This window comes from Myotis nattereri (genome assembly GCF_964212035.1).
Source record: "Myotis nattereri genome assembly, chromosome: X".
In the NCBI taxonomy this organism is placed as follows: Eukaryota; Metazoa; Chordata; class Mammalia; order Chiroptera; family Vespertilionidae; genus Myotis; species Myotis nattereri.
The window spans coordinates 42,571,893-42,586,178 of record NC_138078.1 but is presented as its reverse complement, the minus strand read 5'-3'; the positions used below and the strand labels follow the sequence as shown (position 1 = coordinate 42,586,178).

The 14,286-nt window shown below is 42.2% G+C and overlaps 1 protein-coding gene across 1 annotated transcript in view; it reads right to left on the bottom strand.

Annotated features, from left to right (window-relative positions):
* Nucleotides 1-8,699: 8,699 nt before the first annotated feature.
* ZC3H12B (zinc finger CCCH-type containing 12B) overlaps nt 8,700-14,286 on the bottom strand; it is a gene marked incomplete at its 3' end in the record, with an annotated part of 438,369 nt that continues 432,782 nt past the window's right edge. The window contains exons 9-11 of the mRNA XM_081080808.1: nt 12,041-12,275; nt 11,304-11,410; nt 8,700-10,120 (exon numbers count right to left, since the gene is read on the bottom strand). Coding sequence (XP_080936934.1) covers nt 8,700-10,120; nt 11,304-11,410; nt 12,041-12,275 — 1,763 coding nt within the window. The remainder of the gene's footprint in view (nt 10,121-11,303; nt 11,411-12,040; nt 12,276-14,286) is intronic.

The window sequence follows — 14,286 nt, the reverse complement described above, 5'->3', positions numbered from 1 at the left end:
TCCCAGACAGCAGGAAGACCCAACCTTACTGATGTTACCCAGCAGGCTTCTGATTCATTTCCCTGCCTGCCCTCACTGGGGACCAAACAGCAGTTAAAAGTGAGAGTAACCTTTTTTCGTTACTTTCCCACTCCTTTGGCCTAGAAAATATAGAATGAACTTCCTTGTGGTGGGCACTGAGAGACAGGGATGAATAAACCATGTTCTCACTCCTTAGAGCCCTCTTCCCAGTAAGAAAGAACAGTCACCAATAAGTGCCATAAGGGATTGTGGTATGCTACCACAAGTTCTTTGTTTTTCTCAGGGTGAAATTTCCAGGGTGGTGGTTGACTGAGGTTAAGTCTAGCTATAGTATCTCCAGCCCCAACTCTGGGGAGAGTAATTAACTGTGTGAGACAGTGAGCATCTCTGTGGGGCCAAGTTTGGGCCCTGAGAAGGGGAGCAAGGGACGGAACCAGGCAACTCTCCAGTCAAGAAGCTGGTCCAAGAAGTGGCTGAGCCAAGGAACGATGGAGAAGGATTATGCTATGAAAATGCCAAGGAGGGCCCTAGCTGGTTTGGCTCAGTGGTTAGAGTGTTGGCCTGCGGACTGCAGGGTCCCGGGTTCAATTTTGGTCAAGGGCACACACCCAGTTGCGGGCTCAATCCCCAGTGGGGGGCATGCAGGAGGCAGCCAATCAATGATTCTCTCTCATCAGTGATGTTTCTTTCTTTCTCCTCCTTTCCTCTATGAAATCAATTTAAAAAAATGCCAAGGAGGAATTTAATGAAAATGTTATGCTAGAGCCCTCTGTCAAGGGTTTTAACTTGTTAGGACCTCTAGGGACTGCTCAACACCTTTTAAAGGATATCCTGAATGTCTTTGTTGCTATGTATATATAATTTTTCTAGGGCTGACCCACAGATCAAATACAATTATTAAAGGGGTCCATGAGGTCAGCAGCCCAACGGGGTTAAGATTTCCTGTGCTGTGTGGACCTAAGCATGAAGCACAGGCCAAGCAGTCTCCTGCACTGATTACTGTCAGTTTTTCTCTTAATCTTCCCTCTCCTGCCACAATGACAAATGCTGTCTTTTTGCATCCTGAAATGTCAGAGCTGCAGGAGCCCTCAAGCATCTAGGCCATATTTGGTCAAGAGACTTGCAAAAGTACTCTGGGAGATAGCTCAGCACCTGCTCCACGAGAAGGTGGTGCTGCAAGTTCTTCTTTTCCCTCCACCACTTCTCTAAAGCAGCCTGAATTTTATCTACTATGTATGTATTGGTATTCTACATAGGATTTTTAAATTTTTTGTAAAATGGGTTTGGTGGCTAAAAAGTTGGGAAATCATAGTTTTTTTCCTTTACTGATTTGAGAGAGAGAGAAACATTAGTTTGTTGTTCTACTAATTTATGCATTGAGAGAAAGAGACATCGATTTGTTTTCCACTTATTTATGCATTCATTGGGTGATTCTTGTATGGGCCCTGACTGGGTATTGGACCCAAAAACTTGGTGTATTGAGATAAAGCTCTAACCAACTGAGCTACCTGGCCAGGGCCTGGAGATCATAGTTTTAATCTAGACCCCTCATTGAGACACTGAGGCAAACAAAAAGGGAAGGAATTAGCCTAAGGGCACAGAACAATTTAATAGCTTGGTATAGATCCACATTTCTTGCAAAATCAGCATCACCTGGGTACTTGTTAGAAATATAAATGTTTAACCCCACTTCTAACCAGAATCAGAAAGGTTGAGATGGGCAGCAATCTAGTTTAACAAGCCCTTCACATGACTCTGATGCATGGTAAAGTTTGAGATGCACTGAGTAGAAAGCTACCCAAAGACCTATGTTCCAGGCAAGTTCTATCACTTAATGAGAACAACCCGGGGCAAATAATGCTACAGTTTCTTCATATGTAGAAGGAGAATACTGTTTGCCTCACAGGCTTGTTGCAAGGATCAAAAAAGATAACATGAAAGTGCTCTATAAAGCTTATGATATAAAGCTTTGTATATATGAATGATATGTATTCATACCAGAGTTGGTGGGTCTTGATCTCAGGACTCAGGTCTTCATATATCCTTGGACAAAGTGCTTTCTCCTGGCCTTCAAAGACTGACCTAAAGATGAGGGGCAGGCTACTGAGCTCATTTTTAGTCCAGGTCAAAGGAGAGTAAGAGACAAGGGTCATTGTTGGCTGAAATCCTCCTAAAACCTGGGATATGTGGAGCCAGGTTCCTGGGTGGGCTGCTTCAGATAGCAGGGATGGGGTTAAGTGTGGGGAAGGACCAGCCAGGAAGGACATTAGCCCAATGTCCTTGGACCTCTTCCTTCTGACTAGAGATTGGTTAGAAAGTCTTTCAGCTACACACATTTAACAGGGAACAGAGTTGGGAGTCAAGGAAAGGGAGCATAGATTATATTATTTAACAACAGTAATTGAGATTCACTCTTTCATGATTCCTGCCCCCAAGGAACTTCCTGTTTTGTGGGGGAGTCTGCTGTGCCAACACAATTATAAGAGAGTGACATGTACTAAAATAGAGGTATTGTTCAAGATACTTGCAAGGCCCACTGGAGGGAGGACTAACAATATCTGGACAAGGAGGTGGGACAGCTTAATAGAGGAGGTGACGTTAGCAGTGTGTCTTCAAAGTCAATAGAGTACTAGTCACAACGAGGATTAGAAAGAAGGCAAAAGTCTGGAGGGGATAAGAAAGAGCATGGCATGTTGGGGCACCTGTGAAGGGTTCAGGATGATTGGAACATGCGTTATATGAAGAAAATGTAGGTCCTGAGTCCAGAGAGGTAAGCTACATACAATGGGTTATGGTCAGACTAGTTGATTTTCCACCTATGATTAGAGAGAGGCATTGAACACTGAATTGTTCCTTCCTGAAATTCTATTTTTATTACTTCCCCTACCCTCATGCTGCTACTGCCCTCCAAGAAAGTCTTTTTTTTAGAAAATTAAATGTATTAGCCCTGGCCAAGTAACTCAGTTGGTTAGAGCATCGTTCCATAAACCAAGGTTGCAGGTTTGATCCCTTGTCTGGGCACATACAAGAATCAACCAATGAATGCATAAATAAGTGGAACAAATCTCTCATCAATAAAAAATTAAATGTATTAGGATAACATCAGTTAATGACATTATATGAGTTTCAGGTGTACAATCCTATAACAATGAAAGTCTTTATTAATTTATTACTCTAAGTGTACTTCATTCCCTCAATAGAGTGCAAGTTCCAGAAAACAGGAACTGTTTCCTCCTCTTCATTTCTCTCTAGCCCAATATAGGCCAGGCCCCTATTTGGTACTCAGTAAGACCTTGTCATAAGTATGCCTGAGAAATGTGTGAGAAGGCAGCAAGGGTAAGGACACAGAGAAGAGGATGGGGAGAGATGAGCACTCTTAATCTCAAGAAGGATGATGAAAGAAAAAAAAAAAAAGATATTCTCAGATTCACGAATAGCCCCTCTCAAAGGCTTCTAGGCTGAGTGCTGCAGCTGTGGCCACCTCTGCCTTTATAATGAGACTGGCCTGTAGTGGCAGGGCTGGGCTGAGTAGGAGGCTCCAGAGAGGACTGAGGGAAGAGCAGACACCCCTGTGATAAAGGGCTCACTGGCCTGGAGCAATGAGGCCAGGGTTTCATTCATGGCTTTGCCACTAACTCCCTGTTCAGCTTTGGTCAAATTACTTCATTTTTTGGAATCTCAGTTCCCACACCTATAACCTGATAGAGTTGATGCTGCTGAGTACTCCCCGAGTGACTTTTCTGTGAAGTATAGAGTGCCAGGAGGCTTCTAGCTCTAAGGCCCAGCAGATGATGCCTCTGTGACACTGAGGCTATTCAGGGGATAAACTATAGGTTCTTTACAGAAATAAGCCTCAAATCTGAGTTCTCCACCTTGTTATGAACCACCAGTGGATGCCTTGCCCCACTCAAGCCTGAGGGAATCTCCAGTTGACTGGCATTTAGAGCTGTGTTAGTAGACAAAAACTGCTACTGTGATAAAATTCAGTTGAACTCATTTGGGAAGATCCCCCTCCTTATAGCTTATGTCAAGATGTCAGTTCCAAGGACAGAAATTTAATCATTTTAGGAGCAAACCAGAGTGTGTATATATGTAGGTGTGGTATGACTTTTGGTGTTGTTCTTAAAGAAACAAAGCCATTACTGGTTAGTAGACAAATAGTTTATGCAGTAAATAAGTGTAGTTACAGTTCATTGTTGTCAAGTATACACCATTTTCCATCACTATTATAGGCGAAACAAATTAAAACCTCATAGTCATAGACATTCATGCTAGTAAGTACATATTGCAAAGCATTGCACATGCATTATAGAGTCAGACAAAATGGGGTAGAATATGTTTTCACTCACCTCTGGTTAGCTTTGTATATTTTGTCATTGAGACTTACATTGTGTTTGGGTCAAACAAAAAACCCAAAGAGATTTTATAAAAGTTTACAACCATTAAACAGTATTGTTTAATCCTACAAATAGATAAAGCAAACTACTATAGCTCAATGATTCACAAACCAGGATGGAAAATAGTCAATCTGCCTATATATATAGCTAGCTACAATATAATAGATAGTGAACATTCTGAGTCTTTTCAAAGGCATTGACTACTTTAGACAAGCAGGTTCCCAAAATATACTGGTTTGGTTTACAATGAGAACTAACGTCATTTCATTTGAAGACTATATACTCCTCAGTGTCAGAACTGAGGAGAAGCAAACTAGGGGAAGGCAGAGAAGGGTTAGCAGGAGACCTGAGCAGGACTCTTTGGACAGCTTAACATTACTTTCCCTGTGTAGTTCCAGACCTGGTTCACAGAGTAAAACAAAGTGTATTAAAATTGGCCCTCAGCCCTGGCCAGTGTGGCTCAGTTGGTTGGAGCATCTCCCTGTGCCCCAAAGGGTCATGGGTTTGATTCCCGGTCAGGACACATACCCAGGTTTCAGTTTCAAGCCCCGGTCGGGGCATGTATGGGAGGCAACTAATAGATGTTTCTCTCTCACAACAATATCTCTCTCTCTCTCTCTCTCTCTCTCTCTCTCTCTCTCTCTCTCTCATCTAATTATCTATCTCTCTATCTCTCAAATTAATAAAAACAGATCCTCAAGAAAGAAAGAAAGAAAGAAAGAAAGAAAGAAAGAAAGAAAGAAAGAAAGAAAGAAAGAGAAAGAAAGAGAGAAAGAAAGAAAGAGAAAGAAGGAAGAAATTGGCCCTCAAAAGGGGCATTTGTATAGCATAAATAGAATGGTATCTCAAATTAATTTTTTTATATTAGAAGAAAACCCAGTGTCAAAGGTTAATGGGTATCAATGTTTGAATATTGTATAAAGACAATTTATTCTAAAATAGAAAAAGTGGGATTTAGAAGTATTTTCCTGGAAACTAGCAGAGAGAGGGAGAGAGAGAGGGACAGAAATAATTACTTAGAAGAAAAGTTTGTAGGCCATTTCCATAAGGCATCTGTCATTCTCCCTTCCATACCTTGCACCTTAAGAGAGAGTGTAGTGGCTGTATGCTACCTTTGAAAAGGTTCCCTGGATTGAACATGCCACTCCAGAGTCACACTTCCTCAGGTTGAAATAAAACATAACAACAACAAAATCTACAAAATCTAAGGTCTGAACAAGCATAGACTTTCCATGAGTTCAGAAACTCAGAGGAAGAATTAAAATTGCAAAGCACCTCTTGCAAAATGTACTACTGCTTGAAAACCACACAAAACACTGTGCAGTAACCCCTGCTGAGTGCTTTGAGGTAAATATCCTGAAGAACACCCACTTAGGTCCACGAAGGAAGCTTGATTTCATTATCAAGGAAGCCAAGGGGGTTCCAATGCTTCTTTGAATTTGCTGTTTTATAATTACAGACACAATGGAAACATCAAGAAGTGTGTAGGCCTCAATGTAAAGAAAATGTTTCTCTAATAACTTCACTAAGAAACAAGCTGGATTTATGCATTCATAATTGTATAGCTCTACTTACCAATTCTTGCAAATGATTCACTAATACTGACACTTGGTATAAAAAATTCCTTTTGCAAGGACATATTAAATTTAATAGGCTAAGGAGAATTTATTGCAATATAATGCTTGAAACTGTATATACAATGTGCACATAGTAATAAAGAGGCCTTGAAAAACTGTCTTTGTCTATGAACTACTACTGCCCTTTGGAAATAAAAGCTCTCTCATGTCTCCTGGGCTACTTCCCTGTGACACACAGTGCCACAAACATCATGGTGAAAGTCAGTACCAAATCTAGTTTAAGATGAGTTTTGTACATGTGTTACTATACAATCAGGAAAAAAAGAGATACAATTTGTATCAACAAAAGGTCATTTCTGGTTATTTTAGGCATTGCTCCTAGCAGCTTTGGTTCATACACATTTTATGAGAAGAGAATGATAATTGTTTTTAGGAAATAAATACATATTCTGCCTTAAAAATATTTCCTGCATTGGGAGGAGCTTATACTTTTTTTATTACTAAACGAACATGTTCAAGATGAATTGCAGCTGACAAGATTAATCTTGTGCTTCCTGGTAAATTGTGCAGGTAGTGGACACTGTGGTGCCATTGATGATTTTGGTAGGAAGATGAATTTACCGGCACAAAGGCAATAGAGTTCTCTAAAATTGTCAAATACCCTGATTTAGACAGGACAGATTTAGAAGGTGCAAGAAGTTGAAAGTATGAAATGGTGGTTGTGTGAAGTAGGAAGCACTTCAGTGGCAGCTGTTACTCTCTATAGACCTACATGGCAGAAAATACTTTTACACCTCAATATGCTGGGGAATGGAAAAATCAGAGGGTAGGACATGAATGTGAAGCTATGGTTAACAGAAGGGAAACATTGGTTTATACATTTTTGATCAACTAGGACAGTTATGGAGAGCCAATAAAGAGCATGCAAGCCATTATCAAACCACCAGAAACAACCCTGACTACAGCCTCACATTCGGAGTGTTTCAGAGTAAGAAACATTTATAGGCAGTGTCACACCTTCTCATGAAGAAACAAAAGGCCAAGGCCAGGCCTTCTTAACTTTTATGAAAAAACGACCATAGAAATTATTAAGATCCAGCTCATGAAATAGTGAGCTAGTCATGGTTCAAAATGCTGAACTATACAATAGATTCAAAAAGGGGGTTCATTTAGTGCAGCTTTAAAAAAAGAAAAACTAAAAATGCCTCTTTTAGAGGCATTTAGCTATAAAGGTTCCCACCCTGAGCAAGATAACAAGTTGTGCAAATGATGCCACTCAACCCAAAGTCCTGCCTTCTTTAGTAATGCATCTAAGAATTATCTAAGGGCAAGTTTTCTCTCTTGGCATGTATTTGAAGTGCATAACTGAGCCAGATATTAGAAAAGATGTAGCATTCCTTTTGGAAGCTACTTTTTCTATCTAGAAAATCCCCTGGTTGTGTTTCTTAAAGAAATTCTGCTCCACCAATGTTCAACTTCATTGCCCAAAGAGTGGACAATAGGAGAAAGTGGATTACATGGCTGTGCACTGTCCTCCATTACATTTTATTCTGTGATGTTGAATACTGCATAGATCAGAAGTCCAAAGCTCATCCATTAGACCCTTCTTGAGTGCAGCTTTTGTGTTCATCATTTAATGCCACATGAGTTTGGCCATCTTTCTGGTAGTAAATTCCTTAGCCCTGGTCAAACTCTTTTGTGCTTGTCTAGCACACACTTACTATGCTTGAAACTTGAGCTTATCAATCAGCTATTCTGCAGAAGATGGCAGCAATCTGATCCCTAAATTGCTTAGGTGAAGAGATTTAAAAGCTAACAACTCTTAATAAATGTTGATAAGTAAAAAAGTGCAAAGGAAATAGTTTGCTCTGTTGCCTAAGAAAGCAGTGTTCAAATATTAGCATGTAATTTCACTTTAAAAGTGAGTTGAAACTATGAAATGTGACATAAAATTATCAATTCAGATTTGTGATCTGTTTAGCTATAGACTAAGGACTGTGCAGAGCCTGTCTTATCACTATATAAAAAGTGATACAGAGATACACACACATTTCAAACTAAATGCATACAGTCATACATGCAATATAATTCCTAGCAGTAGATTTGAAATATAGCTCTAGAAGCTTTGATGTGACTCTATAGCTTGGTTAATAAAGACATTAAATGGTCAGATATCCATGCAATAAAGTATGCATTTGTTTTTAAATAGCTTTAAATATTCCTATTAAAAATTCTAAAAGGTTAATTCAACATATGACCTGATCTTGATGTTCTCTAAATTAGACATATCATCAATACTTTGTAATATAAAATGTGTAACTATGACAACATTCATAATGGAATCTCTTGGGGTTTCTTATACTTGGGTCTCTCCCCCTAGGTTTTGTCCTTCATTACCTGCATAATGCAGTGCAAAAGGGTATGAGACTTGGAATCAGAGGACTTGGGTGTGAGTCCTGACTTGGTAATTTGCTAGCAGTGTGACCTTAGCAAATAATTTAATCTCAATGAGCTTCAGTTTCCTTGTCTAGCAAACAACACACTAGTAAAACTTACCTCACAGGGTTGTTATGTGCTTCAATGACGTTAACAGTCTGTAACTTTTAAAGCGCAACACACAATTATTAGTTACTGTTATCATAGTATTAATGCATTATTAGTATTAATATTCATGTTTGTATAAAGGAATAGATACTATGTCATGTCAACGTGCAGCCCTAAGCTTAGAAACAATCAAGGCTGCCAGCTGCTGGGCATCTGCTGTGTGAGGATTCTTCTCCATCACTGCAAGGACGATGTTGGAAGGGAAAATATTGCAGAGGTTCTTGTAGGTCTGATACTGGTGCTCTGGGATCATATGCTCCCTGGAATCATTGCACATTCCGACCCAAGGATTCCTCCAAAGCTGCTCCATCTTTTCAGGTACGCTCCGTACCATCACTGGTTCATAGCATGGTTGCATGAGGTTGTTACTCAAGGGATAGGAATGGTAGCCATAGGAGTCAGTTGTACAAGGCAGTGGGTCCCAGCTAGCATGTTGTTCCCGGCACAGAGGAGGCCGTCTTTGCCTCATGGGGTTGCTCTCATAGAGGCGGGAGTCAGAAATGCTGTCCATCCGAGTCATCACCAGGGCACGTCCTGGCTGGGAAGTTGCCCCAGGATGGATATTGTGAGGCATGGGGTAGTCTCCAGGACAGCTGAAGCGTGCTCCAGTTGCTGGGTGCTGGGCATGCAGAACTAAGTGGGGGACTGACTGCTTGTGAGGGGCTTGCTTAGAATCCTCTGGGCCATAGCTCTGCGCTCGCATTAAGGCTTCATGGTAACCATGAGGAAAAGGCTGAAGACGGTTTTGAGATGCTGAGCGATGCAGCTTCAAACTGCCTTCAGGATGGGCATCAGCTACAGCCAAGTACAGGTTGTTGTAAGAGGAATAGTTGTCATTCCTGGTATGGCTCATACGGCTGTCTGGACAGAGGTTGGGATTCCTGGCATACACCCCCGAGTCTGCTTCAGCCATGTAGTACTCTCGATTATGCATGCTGTTGATGTTCATTTTGGAGAAGTCACCTAACATTGAATAGTAGCCATGGTCCCCCAAGGACTCAAACTTTGGGTATTGCTCGGCATAACTAATAGGGGTCCCATGGCTGTTGGTAACCAGGATGGGGGGATACTGCATGCTGGCCATGTGCTCCAATGAGGACTTCTGGTGGGGGAAATGAGAGGATCCTGGCACTGGGCTACTGGCCGAACGGGTGTTGAGTGCACCCACTGCATGGCTTTTGGGGGGTGGGATTGTAGGGACACTTAGGGCGGTCACAAGTGAAGGTACAGAACTGGCCTCCGGCTTACGGGAAATGGACAGCCATTCCTCAGGTTCCACAGCCACTGACCGGATGCTGGGATCTGATTGGCGCTTAGGAGCCACACGCTTGACTTCTGAGGTTATCTCACTTTTGGCATTAGACAACCCTGTGCCACATTTGGCCAGGGTGCCTTCGCTCATAGTTTTCACTGTGGATAGTTTGGCACTGATGCGGAGCTCATCAGCCACCGAACGCTGGGGTTGGTTGGCCCGCTCCGGATGGTAGTATTTGCACTTGTGGCCGTAGGTGCATTTTTTGCCTGAAAAATAATGCCTTGGGGTAAGACCTCTTTCATAGTGGTGTGACTCTCTGTGCCAGAAACTGTCGTAACAATCTGGTCATTCAGGTTAGAGTTTTACTGTTTGGGGTTAAGGCAAAAAAGTAACTTTCCATAAAGATGAGAGACAGACAACACCAAGGAGGCATCACACACTGTGAGGGGAGAGAGAAGAAGAAGAAAGCTGGGGAGGAAACTGCAGTGTGAAAGCTAGGAGCTAAGCAGTTGAACAGCTTTTATTTTCCTATAATTCACAACTTTGCCTAGAGATAACCCGTGTGCTGAAGTGGTGTAGAGCAGCAGCAGGCAGTATAGTGCAATGCAAAGAGCACAGGCTTGGAGGCCAGTCAGAGCTAAGTTTCAATTCCAGCTATGTCACTTACTAGCCATGTGACCTTGGGGAGTGACTACTTCCTGAGCCTCAGTTTCCTCTTCTGTAAACAAGGTTTGCAATTATTCCTATATTATAGGGTTGTTGTAAAGATTAAATGAAGATAATGAACATGAAAATACTCTATGATTTAAATAAATGTTAATTGAGGACAAAAACCCAGATGTCCAAAAACCAATAATTACCCCCAAAAGACTGAACATCCAAAGTAGCCTCAGACCAGGCAACCCATGTTGCACTGTTAGGCTCACAAACTTTGTAACAGAGGGACTTGGGTAAGATCATTAAAGTACTCTATAAAACTGTATTTTTAAAAAGTAAATGAAACCAAAGTTTAGAAGCAAATTGGAAAGTACAGATCTGAAGAGAAGGGTATTTGTTAGTTGACAGAGGGTGCAATCACCTGCCTGAGAGACATCTTTCTTGGGGCAAAACCCAATTTAGCATTATCCTTTCTGCTTCTATAGGCCCTGTGGGGTTCTGCGTTTCCCTGCCCCAGCAACACTGCTCAGAACAGAGGCAGCTAGAACACAAATAACAACTAATTTTAACAAGTAACAACTAATCTTTTCAATTCTGGTTACCCTTTTCTCATGCAGTTTCTAGGATGTTTCTTTAAATACCTAAATGAAAACACACGAAGACAAGACTTTAACTCACAGAAAGTAGACAAGCCAGAATTTTCCATTTGACAGGGAAATCTTGAAGATAAAGTATTCTGAGTCCTTATGCTTTCCTTAGTACAGAACTCAGTTTTGCACATAAGGTACTCACCATAAGGGCATGGTTGCTTCTTGTGTTCAGGAACAACAGGTCTCTTTCTTAAGAAATTTTCAAGGCTTGGACCATGGCGTCCTAAAGGATCATCTGGAGGCATAAATCTGAAAGCAAGCAAGAGATAAATGTCTTCCCTTCTGTTCCCAGTACCACTTATCATAAGTGTATGCCTTAATTACCTCTTGCCTCTACTATTGTCACAGCCTCATAATTGCCCTTCCTGTCTCAAGTCTATCTTTTGCTAAGCCAGCATTTTTTTCTCCCTGTTTCCCCTTGATCACAAAAAATGAATGATTTTTCCTGTGCATAATTCTTCCATGGACTATATGTCCCAGCCAAACTAGCATACCTGCGGTTTTCCTCAACATGTAACCCACTTCCACACCTTTATAGCTTTATTCATGATGTCTTCTTTACCTGTAATGCCCAGCAGCCCCCTTTCCTCTATTTGTAAACTTCAACTCAAATGTCATCTTCTCTGTGAAGCCTTTTCCTATTGTTTCACATAGATAAAGCAATTTAAAAATTGTAACTATAGCACTTATCACACCATACTATGGTTGTCTCTTCTTAAGGGTAAGTCTTGTTTCTTCCACCATTTTATCCCCATGGCAGCCAGCATAACGCACAGTACACAGTAAGTGTTCAGGAAATGTTTACTGACGTGAAATGAGACCTATTCCTAGTGGTAACTTGGATTTAGGCTATTCAAAGTCTACAGGAAAGAAACTTACTTGTCATTCACAAAAGAATACATCAGCAATCGCTCTTCTATAAACTTCTTCCATTCTGGCTTTTCGACTTGAAGGTCTCGATAGTTATCGTTGGATACAATGATGCCATCAGAATCAAAAGCCAGTTTGACTATGAACCGGTCATCGTAGCAGACAACTCTCCTGCCTTGGACCCTTCGGGATGGTGTGAAGACAAGAATCTTCTCCTTCTCTAGTTTTCGTAGGATATCTTGATCTGTCAAAATATGGATTTTATGCCACAGAACAGAAATTATCTTTGGAAATTAACAACATTATGAATTGATAAATTGGTACTAGATGAATATATTATTTTCCCTTAGAGAGAAAGTGGCCTCTATTCCTGGCTATGGCACCAATTTGGATTGTGACCTTAGACAAGTCACCTTCCCTTTTGGATTTCAGCTTTCTTTTAGATAAAATGAAGGAATTGGAGCCTTGGCCGGTGTGGCTCAGGTGGTTGGAGAGTTGTCCCGTAAACCGAAAGGTTGCAGATTAGATTCCCAGTCAGAGCACATACCTTGATTGCGGGTTCAATCTGTGGTTGGGGAACATATGGGAGACAACTAATCAATATTTCTCTCTCACATTAATTTCTCTCTCTCTCTCTCTCTCTCTCTCTCTCTCTCTCTCTCTCTCCCTCTCTCTCTCTAAAAAGAAAAAATCAATAAAAACGTATCTTCGGGTGAGGAAAAAAAATGAGGGAACTGAATTCAATGACAACTAAGTTTTAAACCTACCATGAAGAGTGAGAAATATCACTGATATTCTAGAATTCATGCAGCTAAAAACTGAAGCACCAACCCGGCCGGTGGGCTCAGTGGTTGAGGGTCAACCTATGAACCAAGAGGTCACAGTTCAATTCCCAGTTAGGGCACATGCCTGGCTTGTGGGTTCAATTCCCAGTGTGAGGCATGCAGGAGGCAGCTGATCAATGATTCTCAACATTGATGTTTCTATTTCTCTCTCCCTCTCCCTTCTTCTCTGAAATAAATAAAATTATATTTAAAAACAAAACTAAAATACCAGTTTTTAGCTGCTGAAGAAAATAGGGCAGTATACTGAGGATGTGTTTGCCACTAGGAGAATAAAGCATCACTCCTAGGGACTTCTGTTTTTACCTTCTGCCTAAAGGAAGGCCACAGTTAAGGGAAAACATCAAGCTGTGGTATGTTAGTACTGCCCCTCGTTCCTTTTGGCCTCTTTATTGTTGAGAAAAGGAAGGTTGTGTACGAGTAGGGCCAGGATCCACTCTCAGACTGAGTCTGGGAGCCTGTTCAGCCGCTGGTAGACAGCTACAACAGCCATTTGTCACATCAGCCAATAGCTGATACTCAGAGGACTGGGGTCTATATGCTCTAAAATATAAAGAGCTAGCTTCACATATTGTTGTTAGTGAATACAGTGAGCTTCCTGCCATTAGGGCTGCATATGATTTTTTTGGATTTTTGGCAGTTTTGCCTTCATGGGCCATTATTCCATAAAGATATATTAAAAACTAGTGGCCTGGTGCACAAAATTCGTGCACATTAAAAGGGGATTCAGTAGAGGAAATATTTTAATATTTCTATTTGCCCTTTCTCTATAATAGAAGTGTCAGAGATGAAAGAAAATTAGTAAAATGTATATGAAAATCTTCCTCCTGTCAGAGTCTGGGGTGCGCCATGGGACCCAGAGTCAAGTCCCCACCCATCCACGGCACCTCAAAATCGTGTGACACCCAGACTCAGCTAGCCCCACCCCCATTGGGCGAGATCCAGACCCGGCCAGCCCCACCCTTGTGAAGCCCCTCTGGGCAGGGAGGCGCAGCTTCAGGTCCCCCAGCACACCCTCAGGTCCCCTGGCCTGGCCCCAGGGTGGGCAGTAAGGCCTCAGGTCCCATGGCCCAGCGCCAGGGTGGGGATCATGGTCTGAGGTCCTTTGGCCCAGTGTCAGGTGGGGAGCATGGCCTGAGGTACACCATCAAGCCCCGCTGGACATGGCCTGAGATCCCCCGTCAAGCCGCACTAGGTGGGGGGCATGGCCTGAGGTCCCCTGTCAAGCCCCGCTGGGCAGGGGGCATGGTCTGAGATCCCCCACCAAGTCCTGCTGGGTGGGGGCCGCAGCCTCAGGGCCCCCTTCAAGCCCTGCCTGGTGGGGGGCACAGCCTTAGGTCCTCTGTCAAGCCCCGCTGGGCGGCAGGTGCAGCCTCAGGTTCCCCCGGCACCGGGTTGGGGGTGGTGTGGCCT